The sequence below is a fragment of the Dendrobates tinctorius genome, unplaced genomic scaffold (genome assembly GCF_039654945.1).
Source record: "Dendrobates tinctorius isolate UK_male_01 unplaced genomic scaffold, ASM3965494v1 ptg000160l, whole genome shotgun sequence".
NCBI lineage: Eukaryota > Metazoa > Chordata > Amphibia > Anura > Dendrobatidae > Dendrobates > Dendrobates tinctorius.
Genome location: NW_027361827.1, coordinates 28,690,930 through 28,715,970, shown reverse-complemented (window position 1 = coordinate 28,715,970; position 25,041 = coordinate 28,690,930). Strand labels below are relative to the sequence as shown.

The 25,041-nt window shown below is 42.5% G+C and overlaps 1 protein-coding gene across 3 annotated transcripts in view; it reads left to right on the top strand.

Annotated features, from left to right (window-relative positions):
* The window catches only part of IGFBPL1 (insulin like growth factor binding protein like 1), a 93,493-nt gene extending 69,983 nt beyond the window's left edge, over window positions 1-23,510 (top strand). For 2 of the 3 annotated variants that reach the window (XM_073549746.1, XM_073549749.1), the window contains 3 exons: window positions 1,365-1,481; window positions 1,595-1,754; window positions 23,371-23,510. In XM_073549746.1, the coding sequence (XP_073405847.1) occupies window positions 1,365-1,481; window positions 1,595-1,750 (273 nt within the window). In that variant the 3' untranslated portion in view covers window positions 1,751-1,754; window positions 23,371-23,510. The remainder of the gene's footprint in view (window positions 1-1,364; window positions 1,482-1,594; window positions 1,755-23,370) is intronic. The other variant, XM_073549748.1, reaches the window with a different exon arrangement.
* Window positions 23,511-25,041: the final 1,531 nt, after the last annotated feature.

Below are 25,041 nucleotides of genomic sequence, written 5' to 3'. Positions count from 1 at the left end.
AATTTAACCCTGAAATCATTTCTGGCGGTCTCTCTCTCTCTCTCGGGCAGCGGTTCCTTTAAAATTCTTCATTCGGCGGATCCGTCAAAAAAATGGTCCGATAGCATCCATTCACCTCAGTTAACAGCGGATCCGCTTTCCGCCATTTTGGTGGATTTTAACTGACACAAAAAAACTGATGTGTGAAACAGGCCTAAACGTTTGGTGAATCAAACTGAATAGTACCTTGAAAAGTTTTCTCATCTCTAATAGATATCCAATCCAAAAAACTGAAATAACAAAAATATATATTGTAATATAAACCTCTGTGGACTTGAATTTGCACAGAAAATTTGCAAGATTTCTGCCTCATTTCAATATGACCTTAAAGTGGCCATATCACTGATCCAGCAACAGGTGCTGTATAGTTATGAATACAACATTCTACTATGGTGGAATATAGCTTACATTTTTTAATTGGATTAATAAAATATAATTTGTAAAGAAAAAATTGTTGCCACTTTTATTAGTGATTGGGTTCTTAAAGTGACCATAGACATAAGATAGCTGTTGGCCTCTTGTTTGGATTTGTGAGTTTTGTCTGACCACTAGTGATGGGCGAGTCCTAAATTACTCGGAATCGCTTGACTCTAGCGAGTCCGAGCCCGGGACTCGCTACTCGTTGCGAGTCTAGCGAGTCCAATGTTAATGAATGGGGAAGCGAGTCTTAGCGAGTAATGTGCGATTTACAAATTACAAAGGAACATAACAGATTCTATATTTGCGAGTCCCGAATCCAGTATACAGGACTCGGGATTCGTAGACTCGCTCAGACTCGCTCACAATCGCTGTGTGTTGACATAGGCTGTCTTGGAAACTTGTAGGAACATAACAGATTCTGTATAAGCGAGTCCCGAATCCAGTATACAGGACTCGGAATCGTAGACTCGCTCAGACTCGCTCAGACTTGCTGTTGACAGCGATGTGATATAGCGAGTCTAGCGAGTGAGAAAAAAAAACTCTGACAAAACTAGGATTGCCATTGACTTGCATTGGACTCGTTACTGTGCGAGTAATCACTGGGAGACTCGCCGAGTAACGAGTCCAGCGAGTCCCTTACTATTCGCCGAGTAACGAGTCCTAGCGAGTAGACTCGCCCATCCCTACTGACCACTCTAAACACATGCCAGCTTGGATTGGCAAAGTAGAGAATTAGTGGTTTTCGGGCACAGACATGAAATTGTTAATGCTTCACCCTAAAGTCAGAGTAATCCACCTACCGAGATCTTATGTCCATACCAGCCTACGTCTTTTTCTCTGCTAACCTATGATAGCTATTATTTATGAATCTAATGGGATGTTTATTACATGTTCCTTTTTTTGAGGTCACTGAATCGCCAAAAGGAGTAAGGCTGTTTGAAGAGCTTCCTGGAGACAGAGTTAACGTTGCGGTTCAAGTTCGTGGTGGTCCCTCACGTCATGAAAGCTCTAGCTGGGTTATGGTGAGCTCTGAGCAATAAAATATATTCAGAGGAACTGGATGAATGCCACTGTAATAATATGAGTGATATACTGTGGCATTATATGTGACAAACACAAATCATGTTTTCTTTAGATCAAGCCATTGACAAAAGAAGATGAAGGAACTTATCAATGTCATGCAACTAATATGGTTGGAGATGCCTTTGCTGAAGGGTCAATCAAGGTTTCACAACATAGCATACGCAGGATGAAGAAGAACCATCATTCCAGCTCTGAGGTCATTGTTTAATCAGGTAATAGCCTGCTATCACAGTGGGTGAAATAAGCATTAAACACGTCACCAAATTTTAAGTAAATATATTTTCTAATGGTGCCTTTGACATGAAATTCTCACCAGATGTTGGCAACAGCCCATCCAATAAGAACAGGGACTGAAATTGAACAAAAAATGTGCAGAAATTATGTGTAATAATGAGAAATAACACCGTGAAAAAGTATTGAACACATTAAGTAAGAGAGGTGCAAAAAGCAATGGAAAGTCATGACACCAGCTGAAATCTATCAGTAATGAGAAAGCAATACTGCCACTGTCAATTTATGGCCTGTAAAAAGGTGTCTGATTAGCAAGGTGCCACAAAAGAAAACTGCATGATGAGTAAAACCAGTGAGCTGTCTCAAAACCTTTGCAACTTTATTGTTGAAAAACATACTAATGCCATTGGTTATAGAAGAATTTATAAACTACTAGAGGTTCCGATGAGCACTGTTGGGGCCATAATCCAGAAGTGGAAAGAACCTCATTTCATCATAAACCAGCCACAACCAAGTGCAAGCTTTCAGACAGAGAGACAGAGGAGGGAAAAGAATTATCAGAAGAGTTGTCCAAGAGCCAAGGACCAACTGTGGAGAGCTACAGAAATACCTGGAATCAGCAGGTACAATTGATTCAAAGAAAACAGTAAGTATTGCACTCATCCTCCAAAGTTTGAATCCACACTCGCCACACAAAACTCCATTGTTGAACAAAAAGCATGTGCAAGCGCGTTTTAAGTGTGCTCAACAAAACATAGCCTGTGAAATTCTGGAAGAATGTAGACTGATCAGATGAGACCAAAATTGAAATCTCTGGATGCCATAATATACATCATGTTTGGAGGCCAAAAGGATATTTCAGCAAGTGAATGATCCCTGCCAAACAGCCAAGGAAACACTTGACTGGTTTCAGAGAAAAAAAAATAAATCTGCTAGAATGGCCCAAACAATCACCTGACATGAATCCAATAAAAAAATGCACGGAAGGAACTAAAGCTCAGAGCTCATAGAAGGAGCCCATGAAACCCTCAGGATTTGAAGAGTGTTTGTGGAAGAATTGGCCAACATCACAACTGAACAATGCATACGAATAGTTTCTCCATACAAGAGGCATCTTGGAGCTGTCGTCACCAACAAAGTCTTTTATACAAAGTATTAATTAAATTTCAGTAAGCGTGTTTAATACTTTTTTCCTATGTAATTTCTCATTATTATACACAACTTAATTTATGGACATCTATGGTTTGACTTCTTTGCCTGTGTGGATTGGATGGGTTGATACCGACTTCCGCTGAAAATTTCATGTCAATATCACCTGTAAAAATATATTTACTTAGAAAATTTATGAGGTGTTTAATACTTATTACACCCATTGTATATGCAATACAGTAGTAGTACTTACAGTGGCAAAGGGGTGCTACTAGGTACTAGCCATAGACTACCACAAAAGATTATTTGCCCCAAACCCCATACAGGGTGCATAAAGGCAAAAATTACAAGTGACAAATATAATTAAGTAAAATGATATATATTTTATTTACATAAAGTATAGATTAAAAAAGTATCAGATAAAAATCAGTAATAGATACAGGAAAAATTGAGGCTGTAGTAGCTCATTAAAGCTGGTTTCACATTAGCGTTTTTTAGCGCAGCGCATCGTGCGCGTCCATGCACATGCGCCGCTATGTTTAACATGGGGGCGCATGGTCTAGCGTTTGCACATGTTCGTATGCGTTTTTGTGCGCATGAGGTTTTTTGTAGTGTGCGCCTAGGCGCGCCGGACGCTACCTGTTGCATTTTTGGTCCGTCCAACCTGTGTCAAAAAACGCTTGCGCACGGAATGCGACAAAATAACACATTACAGTCTATGGGAACACAGGCGTGCGCATGGATATGCGCACGCCTGCGTTTATAATCGCATGTGTTTTAATAGTTAACATGGCTAGAAACTGGTTAAAACGCATGCGCCTAAAAAAGCAAACGCATGCAAAATGCATGATGCGTTTTTTGCATGCATTTCTATTGCGCACAAAGAGCAGCGCTAAAAAACGCTAATGTGAAAGTAGCCTAAGGGGTATGAATAGCAGCAAGGTTATATACTAAAGCAGGGGTCCCCAACCGCTGGTCCGCGGCCCAGCACCGGGCCGCTGCAGTGCCCTTGCCGGTCCGCGGACACAAGGGGAGCCAGTGGCGGTCAGTGGCGTAGCGGGGGCTGGGGCGGCGCGCAGCAGTTCTTAGCGGCGGCCAGGGAGCGATCAAGCAGCTCCGCTGCCTGCAAGAGGGAATAGCAGGAGCGGAGCTGCAAGGACCCGTCCACTGCGTCCAGCTTCCTGCCCGCCGCCCGCGCTTCCTGTCTCTGACTGACACAGAGAGGAGCGCGGCCGCTGCTGTGTCAGAGCGAGGAAGCGCGGGCGGCGGGCAGGTGAGAGGAGAGAGGTGGTGTCTGTGTGTATGTATAATGTGTGTGTACATGTATGTCTGTGTGTGTGTGTGTGTGTGTGTGTGTGTGTGTTGGTCTGTGTTTGTGTAGCCTGGCCCTGGAGGAGATGGGGACATGAGGAGAATTTGCTGATGACACAAAGCTAGGAGGGATAGCTAATACTAGAGAAGAGAGAGAGAGGATTCAAAAAGATTTAAATAAACTGGAGAAGTGGGCAGCAACTAACAGAATGGTTTTTAACAGGGAGAAATGCAAAGTACTACATCTGGGCAATAAAAATGAAAAAAGCATATATAGAATGGGAGGAATAGGGCTAAGTGACAGCACATGTGAAAAAGACTTGGGTATACTAATAGATCACAGACTGAATATGAGTCAACAGTGTGATGCAGCAGCAAAAAAGGCAAATGCAATTCTAGGATGTATTAACAGAAGCATACAGTCTAGATCACGTGAAGTCATTATTTCCCTCTACTCCTCTTTGGTCAGACCTCATCTGGAATATTGTGTCCAGTTTTGGGCACCACATTTTAAAAAAGACATCAACAAACTGGAGCAAGTTCAGAAAAGAGCGACCAGAATGGTGACCGGTCTGCAAACCCTGTCTTATGAGGAAAGGTTGCAGGATTTGGGAATGTTTAGTTTGCAAAAGAGAAGACTGAGAGGAGACTTAATAGCTGTCTACAAATATCTAAAGGGCTGTCACATTGTAGAAGGATCAACTTTATTCTCATTTGCACAAGGAAAGACTAGAAGCAATGGGATGAAACTGAATGGGAGGAGACACAGATTAGATATTAGAAAAAACTTTTTGACAGTTAGAGTGATCAATGAGTGGAACAGGCTGCCACGAGAAGTGGTGAGTTCTCCTTCAATGGAAGTCTTCAAACAGAGGCTGGACAGACATCTGACTGGGATGATTTAGCGAATCCTGCTTTGAGCAGGGGGTTGGACCAGATGGCCCAGGAGGTCCCTTCCAACTCTACGATTCTATGATTCTATGATTCTATGAAGGCCATGGGGGGAGTGATGGAGAGACGGCAGTGATGGGGTGAAGGCAATGATGGGGAGAGGGGAGTGATGGGGTGAAGGCAATGATGGGGAGATGGCAGTGATGGGGTGAAGGCAGTGATGGAGAGATGGCAGTGATAGGGTGAAGGCAATGATGGAGAGAGGGGAGTGATGGGGTGAAGGCAATGATAGAGAGATGGCAGTGATGGGGTGAAGGCAATGATGGAGAGATGGCAGTGATGGGGTGAAGGCAATGATGGAGAGAGGGGAGTGATGGGGTGAAGGCAATGATGGAGAGATGGCAGTGATGGGGTGAAGGCAATGATGGAGAGAGGGGAGTGATGGGGTGAAGGCAATGATGGAGAGATGGCAGTGATGGGGTGAAGGCAATGATGGAGAGATGGCAGTGATGGGGTGATGGCAGTGATGGGGAGAAGGCAATGATGGGGAGAGGGGAGTGATGGGGTGAAGGCAATGATGGAGAGATGGCAGTGATGGGGTGAAGGCAATGATGAAGAGATGGCAGTGATGGGGTGAAGGCAATGATGGAGAGACAGCAGTGATGGGGTGAAGGCAATGATGGGGAGAAGGGGGTGATGGAGCACTTATTCAAAACCTATGGTGAGTTGAGTCACATTATAAATGTTATTTAATTATAAGTATGCACTGCTACACTACAACCGCGTCCATAGCCCCGCCCCCTTATGACCAAAGCCCCGCCCCTGCCACACCTCCATCCCCGCCCTGCCGGGCCATGGAAGAATGGTCTTGCTTGAAACCGGTCCCTGGTGCAAAAAAGGTTGGGGACCACTGTACTAAAGAATACATACAAGTGGGTTTTTATACCTGCAACAGAGCCATGATATATAACAAAGGTTACAAAATAGTACATAATAATAATAATAATAATAATAATAATAATAATAATAATAATAATAACAACAATGTAAAGTGCTCATGCTTACAGGGAGACTTTAAACATTTAAATAGAAGGCTGTCATAAAGACTTAAACACAAGGTTATCATTCTCCATAAATAACTAATTTCTATCCTGTAGATGCAAAAATTGCACATATACTGAAAACAGGAACCTTAAATACATCAGATAAGAGAGCAGTTACTAGACATTAGTGATGAGCGAGTATACTCGTTACTCAGGTTTCCCCGAGCATGCTCAAGTAGTCTCAGATTATTTGTATGTGCTCGGAGATTTAGTTTCTGTCGCCGTAGCTGCATGATTTGCGGCTGCTAGACAGCCTGAATACATGTCGGGATTCCCTAACAAACAGGCAATCCCCACATGTATTTAGCCTGTCTAGCAGCCGCAAATCATGCAGCTGAGATGACAAAAACTAAATCTCCGAACACACCAAAATACTCGGAGATCACCCGAGCATGCTCAGGGAGACCCGAGCAATGAGTATACTCGCTCATCACTAGTAGACATCAATCAACATCCTTCTTAAACCACCTTAATTTAACCCCTTCATGACCAAGCCTATTTTGACCTTAATGACCAGGCCATTTTTTGCAATTCTGACCAGTGTCCCTTTATGAGGTAATAACTCAGGAACGCTTCAACGGATCCTAGCGATTCTGAGATTGTTTTTTCGTGACATATTGGGCTTCATGTTAGTGGTAAATTTAGGTTGATAATTTTTGCGTTTATTTGTCAAAAAATCAGAAATTTGGTGAAAATTTAGAAAATTTTGCAATTTTCAAATTTTGAATTTTTATTCTGTTAAACCAGAGAGTTATGTGACACAAAATAGTTAATAAATAACATTTCCCATATGTCTACTTTACATCAGCACAGTTTTGGAAACAAAATATTTTTTTGTTAGGAAGTTATAAGGGTTAAAAGTTGACCAGCGATTTCTCATTTTTACAATAAAATTTACAAAACCATTTTTTTTAGGGACCACCTCACATTTGAAGTCACTTTGAGGGGTCTATATGGCAGAATATACCCAAAAGTTACACCATTCTAAAAACTGCACCCCTCAAGCTACTCAAAACTGCATTCAAGAAGATTATTAACCCTTCAGGTGTTTCACAGGAACTAAAGCAATGTGGAAGGAAAGAAAAAATGGACATTTTAATTTTTCCAACAGAAATTTTCTTTTAGCATCAATTTTTTCATTTTCACATGGGAAACAGGATAAAATGGATCCTAAAATTTGTTGGGCAATTTCTCCTGAGTACAACGATACCTCATATGTGGTCATAAACCACTGTTTGGGCGCACGGCACAGCTCAGAAGGGAAGGAGCGCCATTTGACTTTTTGAATGGAAAATATGCTGGAATATTTAGCGGTTGCCATGTCGTGTTTGGAGAGCCCCTGTGTGCATAAACATTGGAGCTCCTGCACAAGTGACCCCATTTTGGAAACTAGACCCCCCAAGGAACTTATCTAGATGCATAGTGATCACTTTGAACCCCCAGGTACTTCACAAATTGATCTGTAAAAAAAAAAAAAAAAAAAAAATTTTTTCACAAAAATTTTCTTTTAGCCTCAGTTTTTTCATTTTCACATGGGCAACAGGATAAAATGGATCCTAAAATTTGTTGAGCAATTTCTCCTGAGTGCACAGATACCTCATATGTGGTCATAAACCACTGTTTGGGTGCACGGCATGGCCCGGAAGGCAAGGAGCACCATTTGACTTTTTGAATGGAAAATTAGCTCCAATCATTATCGGACACCATGTCGCATTTGGAGAGCCCCTGTGCACCTAAACATTGGAGCTCCCCCACAAGTGACCCCATTTTGGAAACTAGACCCCCTAAGGAACTTATCTAGATGTGTAGGGAGAACTTTGAACCCCCCAAGTGCTTCACAAAAGTTTATAACACAGAGCAGTGAAAATAAAAAATATTTTTTTTTCCTCAAAAATGATTTTTAGCACACTATTTTTAATTTTCACAAGGCTAACAGGAGAAATTGGACCACAAATCTTGTTGTCCAGTTTGTCCTGAGTACGCTGGTACCCCATATGTGGGGGGGAACCACTGTTTGGGCACACAGCAGGGCTCAGAAGGGAAGGAGCGCCATTTGACTTTTTGAAATGCAAATTACTTCCAATCGTTAGCGGACACCATGTTGTGTTTGGAGAGCCCCTGTGTGCCTAAACATTGGAGCTCCCCCACAAATGACCCCATTTTGGAAACTAGACCCCCTAAGGAACTTATCTAGATGTGTAGTGAGCACCTTGAACCCTCAAGTGCTTCACAAAAGTTAATGACGCAGAACCGTGAAAATAAAAAAAAAATTTTTTTCCCTCAAAAAATTATTTTTTAGTGCGCAATTTTTTATTTTCACAAGGGTACCAGGATAAATTAGACCCCAAAATTTGTTGTCCAGTTTGTCCTGAGTACGCTGGTACCCCACATGTGGGGGGGAACCACTGTTTGGGCACACGTCGGGGCTCGGAAGGGAAGTAGTGACATTTTGAAATGCTGACTTTGATGGAATGGTCTGCGGGTGTCATGTTACATTTGCAGAGCCCCTGATGTACCTAAACTGTGGAACCCCCCCACAAGTGACCCCATTTTGGAGACTAGACCCCCCAAGGAACTTATCTAGATGTGTGGTGAGCACCTTGAACCCCCAAGCGCTTCACAGAAGTTTATAACGCAGAGCCGTGAAAATAAAAAATATTTTTTTTTCCACAAAAAAAAAATGATTTTTAGCCAGCAATTTTTTTTTCACAGGGGTAGCAGGATAAATTGGCACCAAAAGTTGTTGTCCAGTTTGTCCTGAGTACGCTGATACCTCATATGTGGGTGGGGACCACTGTTTGGGTACACGTCGGGGCTCGGAAGGGAAGTAGTGACATTATGAAATGCTGACTTTGATGGAATGGTCTGCGGGCATCATGTTACATTTGCAGAACCCCTGATGTACCTAAACTGTGGAACCCCCCCACAAGTGACCCCATTTTGGAAACTAGACCCCCAAGGAACTTATCTAGATGTGTGGTGAGCACCTTGAACCCCCAAGTGCTTCACAGAAGTTTATAACGCAGAGCCGTGAAAATAAAAAATTTTTTTTTTTCCTCAAAAAAATGATTTTTAGCTAGCAATTTTTTTTTTCACAAGGGTAGCAGGATAAATTGGACCCCAAAAGTTGTTGTCCAGTTTGTCCTGAGTACGCTGATACCCCATATGTGGGGGATGACCACTGTTTGGGTACACGTCGGGGCTCGGAAGGGAAGTAGTGACATTATGAAATGCTGACTTTGATGGAATGGTCTGCGGGCATCATGTTACATTTGCAGAACCCCTGATGTACCTAAACTGTGGAACCCCCCCACAAGTGACCCCATTTTGGAAACTAGACCCCCCAAGGAACTTATCTAGATGTGTGGTGAGCACCTTGAACCCCCAAGTGCTTCACAGAAGTTTATAACGCAGAGACGTGAAAATAAAAAAATATTTTCTTTTCCTCAAAAAAAATGATTTTTAGCCAGCAATTTTTTTTTTCACAAGGGTAGCAGGATAAATTGGACCCCAAAAGTTGTTGTACAGTTTGTCCTGAGTACGCTGGTGCCCCATATATGGGGGGGAACTATTGTTTGGGCACACGTAAGGGCTCGGAATGGAAGTAGTGGCGTTTTGAAATGCTGACTTTGATGGAATGGTCTGCGGTCGTCATTACGTTTGCAGAGCCCCTGATGTGCCTAAACAATAGAAACCCCCCACAAGTGACCCCATTTTGGAAACTAGACCTCCCAAGTAACTTATCTAGATGCCTGGTGAGCACTTTGGACCCCCAAGTGCTTCACAGAAGTTTATAACGCAGAGACGTGAAAATTAAAAAAAAAAAATTTTCCACAAAAATATTTTTTTAGCCCCCAATTTTTTATTTTCCCAAGGGTACCAGGAGAAATTAGACCCCCAAAGTTGTTGTGCAATTTTTCCTGAGTACGCTGATACCCCATATGTTGGGGTAAACCACTGTTTGGGCACACGTCGGGGCTTGGAAGGGAGGAAGCACCGTTTAACTTTTTGAACGCAAAATTGGCTGGAATCAGTGGTTGCACCATGTCGCGTTTGGTGACCCCCTGATGTGCCTAAACAGTGGAAACCCCTCAATTCTAACTCCAGCCCTAACCCCAACACACCCCTAACCACAGCCCTAACCCCAACACATCCCTAATTCCAACCCTAACCATAACCCTAACCCCAACAGACCCCGAACCCTAATCCCAACCCTAACCATAACCCTAACCACAAGCCTAACCCTAATTCCAACCCTAACCCTAATTCCAACCCTAACCCTAATTCCAACCCTAACCCTAATTCCAACCCTAACCCTCTTTCCAACCCTAACCCTCTTTCCAACCCTAACCCTTTCCAACCCTAACCCTCTTTCCAACCCTAACCCTCTTTCCAACCCTAACCCTAACCCTCTTTCCAACCCTAACCCTCTTTCCAACCCTAACCCTCTTTTCAACCCTAACCCTCTTTTCAACCCTAACCCTAACCCTCTTTTTAACCCTAACCCTAACCCTCTTTTCAACCCTAACCCTAACCCTAACCCTCTTTTCAACCCTAACCCTAACCCTCATGGAAAAATAAAAATAAAAATATTTTCTTTATTTTATTAGTACTGCCTACCTATGGGGGTGATAATCGGGGGGTTTATTTACTTTTTCTTTCATTTTGATCACTGTGAGAGTGATCAAAATGAAAGAATGGAATCTGCAGCCGGCAGATTCGGGCGGGCGCACTGCGCATGCGCCCGCCATTTTCAAAGATGGCGGCGCCCATCATCCGGACCCGAGGGACACCGGGAGGGACGGGGGGACTCAGGAGGTACTGGGGGGGTGAGGGGGGGATCGGAGGCTGGCGGGGAGCAGAGGGAATGGGAGGGGGGCAGATGATGACAGCGGCGGCAGATCGCCGCTGTCATTCAGTTGCGGGGGGGCGATCGCCGGTGGGGGGGTGGAATCGGTGTCTCCAGCCATGTCCGATGCTACAGCAGCGTCGGACATGGCTGGATTGTAATATTTCATCAATTTTCATTGATGAAATATTACTATCGCTCTGATTGGCTGTTAAAAGTGAAACAGCCAATCAGAGCGATCGTAGCCACGTGGGGGCGAAGCCACGCCCCCTGTGGTGAATTACAAAGCCCCCTGTATCTGCGGGTCGGGTGACCTTTCAGTGACCCCGGTCACCCGACCCGCAGGGGGGCTTTGAAGTCATGACGCCACATAGGCGTCACTGGTCAGATTTGAACCAGGTTTCATGACGCCTATGTGGCGTCATTGGTCGTGAAGGGGTTAAACCACGCCACACCCCCTGAAGAAGCAGAGCGAAACGTGCGTGTCGGGGTCGGAGGTTGAGTCCTCTCCCATACAGCAGCTTAATTTAAGGTATATCAGTGATTTCATTTTTGGTTTTGTCTATCTTTGTGTCTATAAACGTATCCTCCCTGCAGGGGATCTCCAGCACAGTTTTATTATGTGCCTTTGCTTGCAAACCCCGCAAGTTATTTCTGCTTGAGCATAAGCACTTTATATTCCTGTCTCGGAGTGCCACCTGGTGGTTTAAGAAGGATGTTAATTGATGTCTAGTAACTTCTCACTCATCTACAGGATAAAAAATATTTATGGAGAATAATAACCTTGTGCGTAAGTCTTTATGATAGCCTTTTGTTTTAAGGTTTATTGTCTCCCTGTAAGCATGAGCGCTTTATATTATTATTATATACTATTTTGTTACATTTGTTATATAAGATGGCTCTGTTGCAGGTATAAAAACCCACTTGTATGTATTCTTTAGTATATAACCTTGCTGCTATTTATATCACTTACGGTGGTTTCACATTAGCGTTTCAGGGCGCAGCGACGGTCTGCGCACGGCCGCCGCTAAGCCCCGCCCTGCCACGCCTCCTCCGGTAGCTCCGCCTACGGGCGCTTGACGCTGCATGCGTCCTGCGTCCCCTATCTTTATCACTGGAGATGCAGGCCGTGCACAGTATGCGTTTAGCGGCCCAAGCGTCCTTTTGAAGCAACCAAATTGCAACAGGTTGCATTTGGCGCTGGTCGGCGCACCGTCAAAAGGCCGCATGCGCCGCCAAACGAATACTGCACACGGTCTGCGCCCCCAGTGATAAAGATAGGGGACGCAGGAGGCATTCAGCATCATGCGCCCGTAGGCGGAGCTACCGAAGGAGGCGCGGTAGGGGGCGGGGCTTAGCGGCGGCCGTGCACAGGCCGTCGCTGCGCCCTGAAATGCTAATGTGAAACCACCCTTAATGAGCTACTCCAGCCTTCATTTTTCCTGTACCTATTCCTGATTTTCATCTGATACTTTTTTAATCTATATATTAATAAAATATATTTAATTGTACCTACGGTAATTATATTTGTCACATCTAATTTTTGCCTTTATGTACCCAGTATGGGGTTTGGGGCAAATAATCTTTTGTGGTAGCCTATGTTCATGTAGAAGTACTGCTCATTTATGAGCAAATGTTGATCTAGGGGACTTTGTTATGTACTAGGTATTAATCATTCAGGGTGTCCAAACTTTTGCATCGGCCCATTTTCCTTTTTGCAATTTTTAAATGTAAAAAATGAAAATATATCTATTTTTTGCCTAAAAAACAAAGGGGAATGTGTCATTTTTACTTCAGCCATTTCAGAGATCATTTCATCTTCAACTTGCTTAACTGTTCACAATAACAGTACAGTAATTTTGAACATGGGTGCCAAAACTTTTACATGCCACTGTATGTCTATAAACTGCTGAAGATAAATGTCACGGTGTGACTCAACCCCAACGGGTGGTTGGTCAACGGACAGCGCAACTCACGCACAACGTGATGTGAAAGGTGAAAGGAAGGCTCTAGCCATAGGGAATGAGGGATGGTCACCACCTGAGCCCAGCCTGAGCCTGTCCCTGCACTCCCCTAACACCCTATGCAGATCCTTCCCCCTGCCGCCATCAGGAACCTAATCCCTAATGTCACCTGTCTCTGCCTTGGCTAATGCACTGGCTGGCAAGGACCACTAGCCTTTCCACTGCAGATAGTATACACAGGGGAAAGTGACAAACACCAAAAGGGACTAGGAGAAAAAACACCACACTTAGCTTATATGCACTGCCGCAAAGCTCCACACCACAGATATCAACAGCAGCAAGACTCTTAACCCCTTTCTGACATCAGACGTACTATCCTGTCCATGGGACCCGGGCCCCTATGCCCATGGATGGGATAGTACGTCTAGTGCGATCAGCGGCGCCCACGTGGTGAGCGCCACTGATCGCGGCCAGGTGTCAGCTGATTATCACAGCTGACACCCGGCACTATGTGTCAGGGTCAGTCACGGACCACCCCCGACACGTTAACCTCCTTGCACACCACGATCAAACACGATCGCGGTGTACCGGGGGTTAAAGGGAAGCATCGGCAGGGAGGGGGCTCCCTCCGTGCTTCCCTGAGGGGGGGGCTCTTTCCCTGCAAAGCACAGGCATGAGGAAGCCTTCTGCACTGCCTGTGACAGATCGCTGATCTGTCACAGTGATCTGTGATGTGACAGATCAGCGATCTGTCACAGGACAGTGATGTCCCCCCTGGGACAACCTAATAAAGTTAAAAAAAAAGGTGTAAAAATAATTTTTTAAAAATTGCTAAATAAATTAAAAAAAAAAAAATTCCCTAATAAATTCATTTTTTGGAAATAAAAAAAAAAATAAATAAAAGTACACATATTTGGTATTGCCGCGTCCATAACGACCTGCCCTATAAAACTGTCCCATTAGTTAACCTCTTTAGTGAACGCCTTAAAAAATAAAAATAAAAAACGAAGCAAAAAATAATGATTTATCATACCGCCGAACAAAAAGTGCAATATCGCGCGATCAAAAAGACGCATATAAATATCCATGGTACCGCTGAAAACGTCATCTTGCCCCGCAAAAAATGAGCCGCCACACAGCATTATCAGTGAAAAAATAAAAAAGTTATAGCTCGCAGAATAAAGCGTTGCAAAAATAATTATTTTTTATATAAAATTGTTTTTCTTGCATAAAAGCACCAAAACATAAAAAAATGACATAAATGAGGTATCGCTGTAAGCATACTGACCTAAAGAATAAAACTTCTTTATCAATTTTACCGCACGTGGAACGGTGTAAACGCACCCCCCCAAAAGAAATTCATGAAACGCTGGTTTTTGTTCATTCTGCGTCCCAAAAATCTGAATAAAAAGCGATCAAAAAATGTCATGTGCCCAAACATGATGCCAATAAAAACGTCAACTCGTCCCGCAAAAAATGAGACCTCACATGACTCAGTGGGTCAAAATATGGAAAAATTATAGCTCTCAATATGTGGTGATGCAAAAACTATTCTAACAATAAAAAGCGTCTCCTAGCGTGTGACAGCTGCCAAAAATAAAAACCGCCATAAATAGTAAATCAAACCCCCCGTTATCACCCCCTTAGTTAGGGAAAAATAATACAATTAAAAAAATGTATTTATTTCCATTTTCCCGCTAGGGCTAGGGCTAGGGTTAGGATTAGGGCTAGGGTTAGGGCTAGGGCTAGGGCTAGGGTTAGGGCTAGGGTTAGGGCTAGGGTTGGGGCTGAGATTAGGGTTAGGGGTGTGTTGGGGTTAGGGTTGGAGTTAGAATTGGGGGGTTTCCACTGTTTGGGCACATCAGGTGCTCTCCAAACGCAACATGGCGTCTGATCTCAATTCCAGCCAATTCTGCGTTGAAAAAGGCAAATGGTGCTCCTTCCCTTCCAAGCTCTGCCATGCGCCCAAACAGTGTTTTAACCCCACATATGGGGTGTCAGCCTACTCAGGACAAATTGCAAAACAACTTTTGGGGTCCTATTTCTTCTGTTGCCCTTAGGAAAATAAAAAATTGGGGGCAAAAATATCATTTTTGTGGGAAAAAAATATGACTTTTTTATTTTCACGTCCGGGCTTTATAAACTTCTGTGAAGCCCTTGGGGGTTCAAAGTGCTCACCACACATCTAGATAAGTTCCGTGGGGGTCTAGTTTCCAAAATGGGGTCACTTGTGGGGAGTTTCCACTGTTTAGGTACATTAGGGGCTCTCCAAAGGCAACATGACACCCGCAGACCATTCCATCAAAGTCTGCATTCCAAAACGTCACTACTTCCCTTCCGAGCCCCGACGTGGGCCCATACAGTAGTTTTCTCCCACATATGGGGTGTCAGGGTACTCAGGACAAATTGGACAACAACTTTTGGGGACCATTTTCTCCTGTTACCCTTGGGAAAATAAAAAAATTGGGGGCTAAATGATAATGTTTGTGGAAAAAATACGATTTTTTTATTTTCACGCCCGGGCGTTATAAACTTCTGTGAAGCATTGGGGGAGTTCAAAGTGCTCACCACACACCTAGATAAGTTCCTTAGGGGGTCTAGTTTCCAAAATGGTGTCATTTGTGAGGGGTTTCCACTGTTTAGGTACATTAGGGGCTCTTCAAAGGCAACATGACACCCGCAGACCATTCCATCAAAGTCTGCATTCCAAAACGTCACTACTTCCCTTCCGAGCCCCGACGTGTGCCCACACAGTAGTTTTCTCCCACATATGGGGTATCAGTGTACTCAGGACAAATTGGATAACAACTTTTGGGGTCCATTTTCTCCTGGTACCCTTGGGAAAATAAAAAAAATGGGGACTAAATGATCATGCTTGTGGAAAAAATACGATTTTTTTATTTTCACGCCCGGGCGTTATAAACTTCTGTGAAGCACTGTGGGAGTTCAAAGTGCTCACCACACATCTAGATAAGTTCCTTAGGGGGTCTAGTTTCCAAAATGGGGTCACTTATGGGGGATTCCACTGTTTAGGTACATCAGGGGCTTTCCAAACGTGACATGGTGTCCGATCTCAATTCCAGCCAAAAAAGTCAAATGGCACTGCTTCCCTTTCGAGCTCTGCCATGCGCCCAAACAGTCATTTACACCCACATATGGGGTATCAGCATACTCAGGACAAATTGCACAATAACTTTTAGGGTCCTGTTACCCTTGGGAAATTAAAAATTGGGGGTGAAAAGATCATTTTTGTGGAAAAAATATGATTTTTTAATTGTACCGCTGTACGTTATAAACTTCTGTGAAGCCCTTGTGGGTTCAAAGTTCTCACCACATATCTAGATAAGTTCCTTGGGGGGTCTAGTTTCCAAAATGGGGTCACTTGTGGGGGGTTTCCACTGTTTAGGTACATCAGGGGCTCTCTAAACGTGACATGGCGTCCGATCAGAATTCCAGCCAATTTTGCATTGAAAAAGTCAAACGGCGCTCCTTCCCTTCTGAGCTCTGCCATGCGCCGAAACAGTGGTTCCCCCCCACATATCAGGTATCAGCATACTCAGGAAAAATTGCACAATAACTTTTACAGTCCAAGTTCTCCTTTTACCCTTGGCAAAATAAAAAAAATTGAACCTGAATTATTTTTTTTGTGAAAAAAGTTAATTGTTCATTTTTTTAAATATTCAAAAAAATTCCTGTGAAGCACCTGAAGGGTTAATAAACTTCTTGAATGTGGTTTTGAGCACCTTGAGGGGTGCAGTTTTTAGAATGGTGTCACTTTTGGGTATTTTCTATCATATAGACCCCTCAAAGTGACTTCAAATGTGATGTGGTCCGTAAAAATAAAATGGTGTTGTAAAAATGAGAAATCGCTGGTCAACTTTTAACCCTTATAGCTTCCTAACAAAATAAAATTTTGGTTCCAAAATTGTGCTGATGTAAAGTAAACATGTAAAAATGTTACTTATTAAGTTTTTTGTGTGCCGTATCTCTGTGATTTAAGGGCATAAAAATTCAAAGTTGGAAAATAGCGAAATTTTCACCAAATTTCCGTTTTTTTCACAAATAAACATAAGTTATATGAATGAAATTTTACCCCTAACATGAAGTACAATGTCAGAATCACCGGGATCCATGGAAGCGTTTCAGAGTTATTACCTCATAAAGGGACAGTGGTCAGAATTGTAAAAATTGGCCCGGTCATGAACATGCAAACCACCATTGGGGATGAAGGGGTTAACACCAAACATGGCAGGCACCAGAGAGCTGCTTCTGCTAGGCTGGTCTCCAGAAAGGACCTGTATGACCAACAGTCAGCTGATGCATCAGGTGACCTTTTAAAGGATGTGGGAGTGGTCACCACCTACATAAGCTGACCCAGCAGCATTGCAGTAACACCAGGTTGCCAGCGGGGAAAAACTGACATTAACCTCCTATGGCCTGAAAGGAAAAAAGTTTTAACTTAGTCGTGCCAGAACTACCACAAATCCAAAAATGGGTCATGACAATAATTTTTGCTGTAATGGCATTGCACATTTTTATACACTAATGAAGCAATCCCATTAGTTTTTTCACTAAATCTGTGTATGTTGTGTAGTGTCAGTGTCCCGTTTTCTCTGGGATCCAGTGCCGTTGCAGTCCTCTTGTGTGTGACATCCCCACTCTTCCAACTTTCTGGGTCACGCTTGTGTCTTTTGCAGTGTATGCCTATGTATTCTTGTTCTGAGGCTCCATGTGCCTACATTTTAAAAGTAACTTTGGGTAATGCAGAGCACAGTGTGACCTGGAGTGATCGAAGAGAGGTGATGTCACTGAGAAGAGGAGCAGAATGACACTGGTAAGTATATTAACACAATGACACTACACTGCATAAACAAATTAAGTGAAAAAGCAAACTTCATGGTAGTGCTTCGCTAAGTAGAAACTAGTTGTTCTGCTTCTAATAGTAAATTAAGATAACATTTTAATTTTCGCCAAATATACCTTCCAGAAGTGATAGAAAGGTGGCCATGTGTCATCAAAAGTTACCTGTAATTTTAAGAACTTAAAGGGTTTTCCCATGAACAAAATATATTTTAATCAATAGATCTTGAAATAAAATTAAGTTACACAATTGGAAATGTTACAAAAACATGTTCCTGTGCTGAGATAATCTTATAAATTGGTAAAATTTCCCCCTGCTATGTACTGTGTACTTACCACAGCTCCTGGGCAGGGGAGGATATAAAAGAGTATACAGACAGGACAGCACGGGTCACAGCTGATATTTTCTGTGAGGTAAAACATTTTTTTAAACAGACAGGAAAGTGTTTTGCCTCTCAGAAAGAATCAGCTATGATCCCATGCTGTCCTGTCTGTATACTCTCTTTTTCTTCATCCTCTACCCAGCAGATGTGGTACAGTATGTTCAGACCATGTTCCTGTACGGTCAGACACAGCCATTCCACAGTACACATCAGGGGTAAATTTATAAGATTATCTCGGCACAGGAACATTTTTTAGCACATCTAATTGTGGAACTTGTTTTTTTTTTCCAAGATATATTATTTAAAATGTACTTTGCAGGAAAACCCCTTAAATGTAGTGGATTCCCAGCATGCCAAATGTACAAGGTGACATATTTCATTTAGTTATGTGCATTAACCAATTGCTAAGCAATCCTTTTGAGCCAATGTAGTGGTAATAACAATATAACCGCAATTTAAAGCCAAAAAGTGATCATTTACATCACTGGCATTCATCAGTCTTTGCAACTTTATAATTAGATAATAACCTGGATTCATATAATAAAGTGGAATATTGAATAGATGAATAAACCTTATGAGATTGTTATTCTTACTTTTGAAAATCCATCTCAGAATAACTTGCAGATTGCTATATTGTTCTTGAAAAGTGAGAGAGCTCATGAATCCAAGTGTATTCAGTCTATTTTCTCCAGCCTGTCAGACAGCTGCAGCTTGTAACGATTAGTGTAAGATCTAAGCAGCAGTGTGGAGGGACACTGTGAGGAACTGTCAGTCATGCTAGGTGGGCAGAAATTGGGTTTTGCCTATGAATACACTTAGACTCATGAGCTCTTTAATGCTCTTTCGGGACACATATTTAGAAATTTACAAATACAGTCATGGCCAAAATTGCTGGCACCCTTGAAATTGTTCTAGAAAATGAAGTATTTCTCCCAGAAAATTATTGCAATTACAGTATGGTCAACACTGCCCCATTTAGAGTATGATGTGTCCACAGCCCCTTTTACAGTATGATGTCTCCCCTGCCCCCAGTGTAATGTCCCACCACAGCCCTCTATACAGTATTTAGCCCCACACAGCTCACAGTATAATGTTCCACAGATCCCAACATGAAGATCCCTATGCAGTCATAGCCAAAAGTGTTCGCACCCTTGAAATTGTTGCAGAAAATGAAGTATTTTTCCCCCAAAATTATTAGAATTACACCTGTTTTGTTATACCCATGTATATTTCCTTTGTGTGCATTGTAACATGAAAAACAAAGAGGCAAATTGGGCATAATTTCACACAAAATCCCAAAAATGGGCCAGACAAAATTGTTGCCACCTTTCCAAAATTGTGGGTAAACTACTTTGTTTCAAGTATAACATGTTCATTCAAACTCACCTGTAGCAAGTAACAGGTTTAGGCAATATGAAAATCACACCTGAAACCAGATAAATAGCAGAAAAGTCGATTCAATCCTTGCATTGTGTGTCTGTGTGTGTCAAACAAAGCATAGGGAACAGAAAGAGGAGAAGAGAATTGTCTGAGGACTTGAGGACCAAAATTGTTGAAAAATATCAACAATCTGAAGGTTACAAGTCCATCTCCAGAGATCTTAATGTTTCTTTGTCCACAGTCCGCAACATAATCAAGAAGTTTACAACCCATAGCACTGTAGCTAATCTTCCTGAATGTGAACGGTAGAAAAAAATTGATGAAAGGTTGCAATGCCAGATTATCCAGATGGTGGATAAGCAGCCCCAATCAAGTTCCAAAGAAATTCAAGCTGTCCTGCAGGTTCAGGGTGCATCACTGTCAGCACGTATTATCTGTTGACATTTGAATTAAGTGAAACGCTATGGCAGGAGACCCAAGAAAACCCCGCTGCTAACGCAGAGTCATTAAAAAGCTAGAATCCAGTTTGCCAAAATGTATGTAAGTAAGCCAAAATCCTTCTGGGAAAGCATCTTTTGGACAGATGAGACCAATATACAGCTTTTTGGCAAAGTACATTATTCTCATGTTTTACTACAGTCAAATATGGTGGAGGTTCAAAGATGTTTTTGGGTTGTTTGCTGCCTCAGGCACTGGGTGCCTTGACTGTGTGTAAGGCATCATGAAATCTGAAGATTCCAAAGGATTTGGAGTCGCAATGTAACTCCCAGTGTTAGAAAGCTGGGTTTGCGTCCCAGGAAATGGGTCTCCCAGCAGGACAATGACTCCAAACATACTTCAAGAAGCACCCAGAAATAGATAGAAACAAAGCACTGGAAGGTTCTGGAGTGGCCAGTGTGGAGACACAGCACTGTATCTTAATTAACCAGATGACTATTTTTAGCAAACCATGAAGAATAGACTGTTATCTGAATGTTGATTTTTGAATTTGTGTTGGTTAAGAAAACAGACTTTTGCTCATGTAAGTCTATAATACTGACATTTCATCTAACATATTGTGCTCTTATCCTTGATGACTAGTGATGCTTACTGATATGCTAATTATGCATTGTGTAGGCCAGATAGTTTGGTGACTTCAAAAACAGAAGAGGAAAAACTATGCAAATAGACGAGATCAAGTAGCATTACTTGATTATTTAATCTCCCTTCTTACCCTTTATGTCAATACTGAATGAAGGACACTTGTTAAGTATAAAAATAGGTTACATGCCTCTGTATAGAGCAACTAATAGACAGTCAGAGATTCAGCCAAGACATCCAAAGGACCAGAGACAGCACAGCAGCCAAGACATCATGGCTTCATCACGAGGGGCACAGATTTATTTTTCTACAGAATTCCAGCGTAGGAGACTTCAGCCTCGGTTGGAAGAATACAAATCTGCTTCATTGACCATTGCTAAACAATGGATACCTTTGGAGAAATCAAGGATAGGGTCCCGCTGGGCACCTGGCTCCATGGAGATGTTTGGAGAAGCAAGGTTTTGACCCTCGGGTCAAATGGCCTTGTTCCTCAATGGACTGTTATCTTCCTAAGCTTGTCATTACCTCCTATCTGTGTGCATGCCACAGGTGGGGTAATTGACCCTGGAACATGAAGCCAGGTTGTGACCCTCCGGTAAAATGGCCCTTGTACCTGACCGGACTGTCTTCTTCATACGCTTGTCATTACCTCTTCTCTGTGTGTATGCTACAGGTGGGGTAGTTGACCCTGGAAGTTCTGAAATAACAGCCGTCATTATCCCGGCAAGTCAGAGGAAGGGTGAGATTTTATCTGCATGTTTTTTGGTTCAATAAAGTATTGCCACACTGTTTTACGCTCACCCTTTGTTGTCTGAGTAGCGTTTTGCCCATGTTAAAAGGAGAGCGGGCATGCGACGGGATGATCCCTGGCCCATGCGGTTTCAGCTAGCGGATCTGAGCGCCCACCATCCCCTGTGTCTCCACAGCCTGCAATGAGTCCGGATCTAAAGCCCATGGAACACCTGTGGAGAGATCTTAAAATTTCTGTTGCGAGAAGTCACCCTTCAATTATGAGAGACCTGGAGCAGTTGGCAAAAGAAAAGTGGTCCAAAATTCCAGTTGAGAAGTGTAAGAAGCTTTTTGATGGCTATAGAAAAGGATTGATTGCAGTTATTTATTGCAAAAGGTGTGCAACCAAATATTAAGCTGAGGGTTCCAACAATTTTGTCCTGCCCATTTTTGGGGTTTCGTGAGAAATTATATCCAATTTTGTCTTTTTTTCCTCACAAAGGAAATAAACGTGTATAGCAAAACATGTGTCATTGCAATAATTCTCTGGGGGGAATACTTTATTTTCTGGAACAATTTCAAGGGTTCCAACACTTTTGACCATAACTGTAGGATTATAAAGCAATTCTGATGGGTTTTCAAAGTAAGTACACTAGCCTTATTAAGGTCTAGAAGATCTAGTTAAATTAAAATCTAAGTCATTTTTTATATTCTGAGCTCTGTCACCAAATTTCACGTCTTTGTATGCTATTCAGACATTTCATTTAGATAGTATTTGAGTATGTTGGTGTTGCAGTTTTTTGTCTAGATATATTTGTATTCAAATGGTATGTACTCAATATAAATGTTTTTTGGTCTTATCATTTTTTTCATATTCTTAGATGATGCTTCCAGAAATCCCCTTATTTCTTTTTTCATTAAATGTATTAAACAATCATTCTAATATTCAACCTCATGTCTCTGTGTAACATCCTTTGGTTGTAGTGCTGTTTTCTTGGGTTGTCCACCTGCCAGCATCCCATATTGGCTATTGAAGCTTGCTGTTGTAATTTATTTTTTATTTGCCAGTAAAGGAAGGGCCTGACTGGCAAAACATCAGCAACACAAAGGCAGGCAATTCTTCCTGCAGTCTCAGGAGCGGTTGATGGGAGTAGTCATCAGTCGGCACCTGCGCTGTAAATAAATAATTAAAGTAAAAAACGACGTGGGTTCCCCTGCACTTTTGATAATCAGTCAGGCAAAACTCACAGCTGGGTGATGCAACTCTCAGCTGTCAGCTTCAGCAAGGCTGTTTATGAAGAATAGAGGGGTCCCCCTTTGATTTTTTTTAAATTATTTAAATAAACGGCATGGGGTCACACACCCCCAGTTTTGACAACCAGCCTTGCTATAGCAGACAGCTGAGGGCTGATATTCTCAGGCTGGTAAGGGGCCATGAATATTAGCACCTCAGCCTAAAAATAGCACGTAACACCTAACGCCCATTCCATTGAATTCCTTGTCTCCGGTAATAAAACAAAAATAAAAAACAACAATATCCCTCACCAGTCTACCCTATGTATCAAATAGAGGGCATAGAACTCACAATTGTAGTTCATCATGTTTATTTCAACAGTGGCATACAACTGAAGGCTAATGTGGCAAGGTCAGCGCTTACATTGCTAACCAATGTTTGCCTGCTGCTTTTGGGATTAATTTATTGAACTGTTGTGCTAAATGTGCGATTCTTTAGTAGATATATATTTCTAAAGGGACTACTGTTTAGTACCTCTATGATTACAATGTGCCTCATTACAGTACCTCTTCCTAGTGCCACCTATTCTGTGTCTCCTCTTCTTTATGATCTTCATGTTTTTTATGAAGAAACATCACTAATTTTGTTTTTTATTTTCCTACAGGACTGAAGACTATCGGATTGTACAACATTTTGATTGCTTAGTTATGTATAAGACATGTAGAAATAGTTTTATATCGGTATTATGATGTTTTTGTACAATCTTTATAATTGAAAAAAGTTTAATAAAGTTTCATAGCTAAATTTCAAGATGTCATGGAACTAAAATTCAGCCCTGGAATTTCAATGCACACAGGTCCATACTGTTACAGCTTCATTCCCCAGATTGGGGTCGCTATTCCTTATATTACCCTGCCTTTAGGAAATAAAGATCTACTACGAGACCTATGTGAGACCTATGTATCCAATAATACTGCTACATAGAACCATGTCACTAGCATATACTAAAGTGATCATTAATCACAACCACTATGCAAGGCCTGATATTACACCATATAGTGACCACAAGATGATATCATTTTTACACCAGAGCTCTACAGACCATGCTTGTGTGTACTGTGCAGGTTTCCACCATTGAACTTCTCAATGATCGTAGTCATTCATTTTCCCTTTAATTTTCCAATGTCTATCCAGATGGCTATGACCTCTTCTTGCATCTATAACTTGTCCCTGTGAATTGTAACACAGAGACATAGTTGACTTACTGCTTTTCCAGCACACAAACTATATAAGGTTGGAACCAGTGCACTAGACTAATTATTCCTATGTTCGCTGCATAGTAATAGTATCTTCATTTTGTGGCCCATACAATTATTATTTATTTATATAGCATACAAATTACAGCTATCGCTTACACTAGTAAACAAACTAACAATGACAGACTGACAGACTGATACAGAGGGGAGAGGACCCAGCCCTTTCTGGCTTACATGCTACAGGATGGTGGGGAAGGAGACAGTAGGTTGGTGGGTTGCATCAGTTCCAGTGTTGGTTGAGGTGATATCTCTGGTAGTGGTGAGGAGGTAGCGGGGTCATTGCAGGCTTTCATGAAGAGGTGGGTTTTCAAGTTCCGTCTGAAGGATCCAAATGTGGTTGATAGTCGGAAATGTTGGGGCAAAGAATTCCAGATGATAGGGGCTATTCGGGAGAAGTCTTGGAGGCGGTTGGGTGAGTAGCGAATAACTGTGGAGGAGAGAAGGAGGTCTTGGGAGGACCGGAGATTACGTGAGGGAAGGTATCGGGAGATTAGTTGAGAGACCTATGGGGGAGACAGGTTATAAATGGCCTCGTAGGTCAGTATTAGTAATTTGAACTGGATACGCTGAGGGAATGGGAGCCAGTGAAGAGATTTGCAGAGGCGAGAAGCGGAAGAGTAGTGAGGAGAGAGATGAATTAGTCAGGCAGCAGAGTTAAGGATGGACTGGAGAGGTGCGAGGGTGTTAGAGGATCGCCCTCGCACCCAGGGCAGCGGGGTACTCGGTACCAGGCCCATAGGAGTTCAATGGTAGATGTCACGGTAGCTGTGACCCGGCCCGTGGCCCTGGGCGTCCATTGTAAAAGGGGAATGTTGAATGTGTGGATGATAATTAAAGTTTATAAGTGAATGATTCGTGACGCCACCTGTTGTGTTCGGCAAGGAAGATGTTAAGCCGACACTGCAGACTGATTCTCTGGGACAGATGGTGTGGTGCAGCAATGATGTTGTGGCCCTCCACAGGTAGGGCTGTAGTCCCAGGGCAGTGTAGGTGAAGAGATAGGGAGGAGACGTAGATGG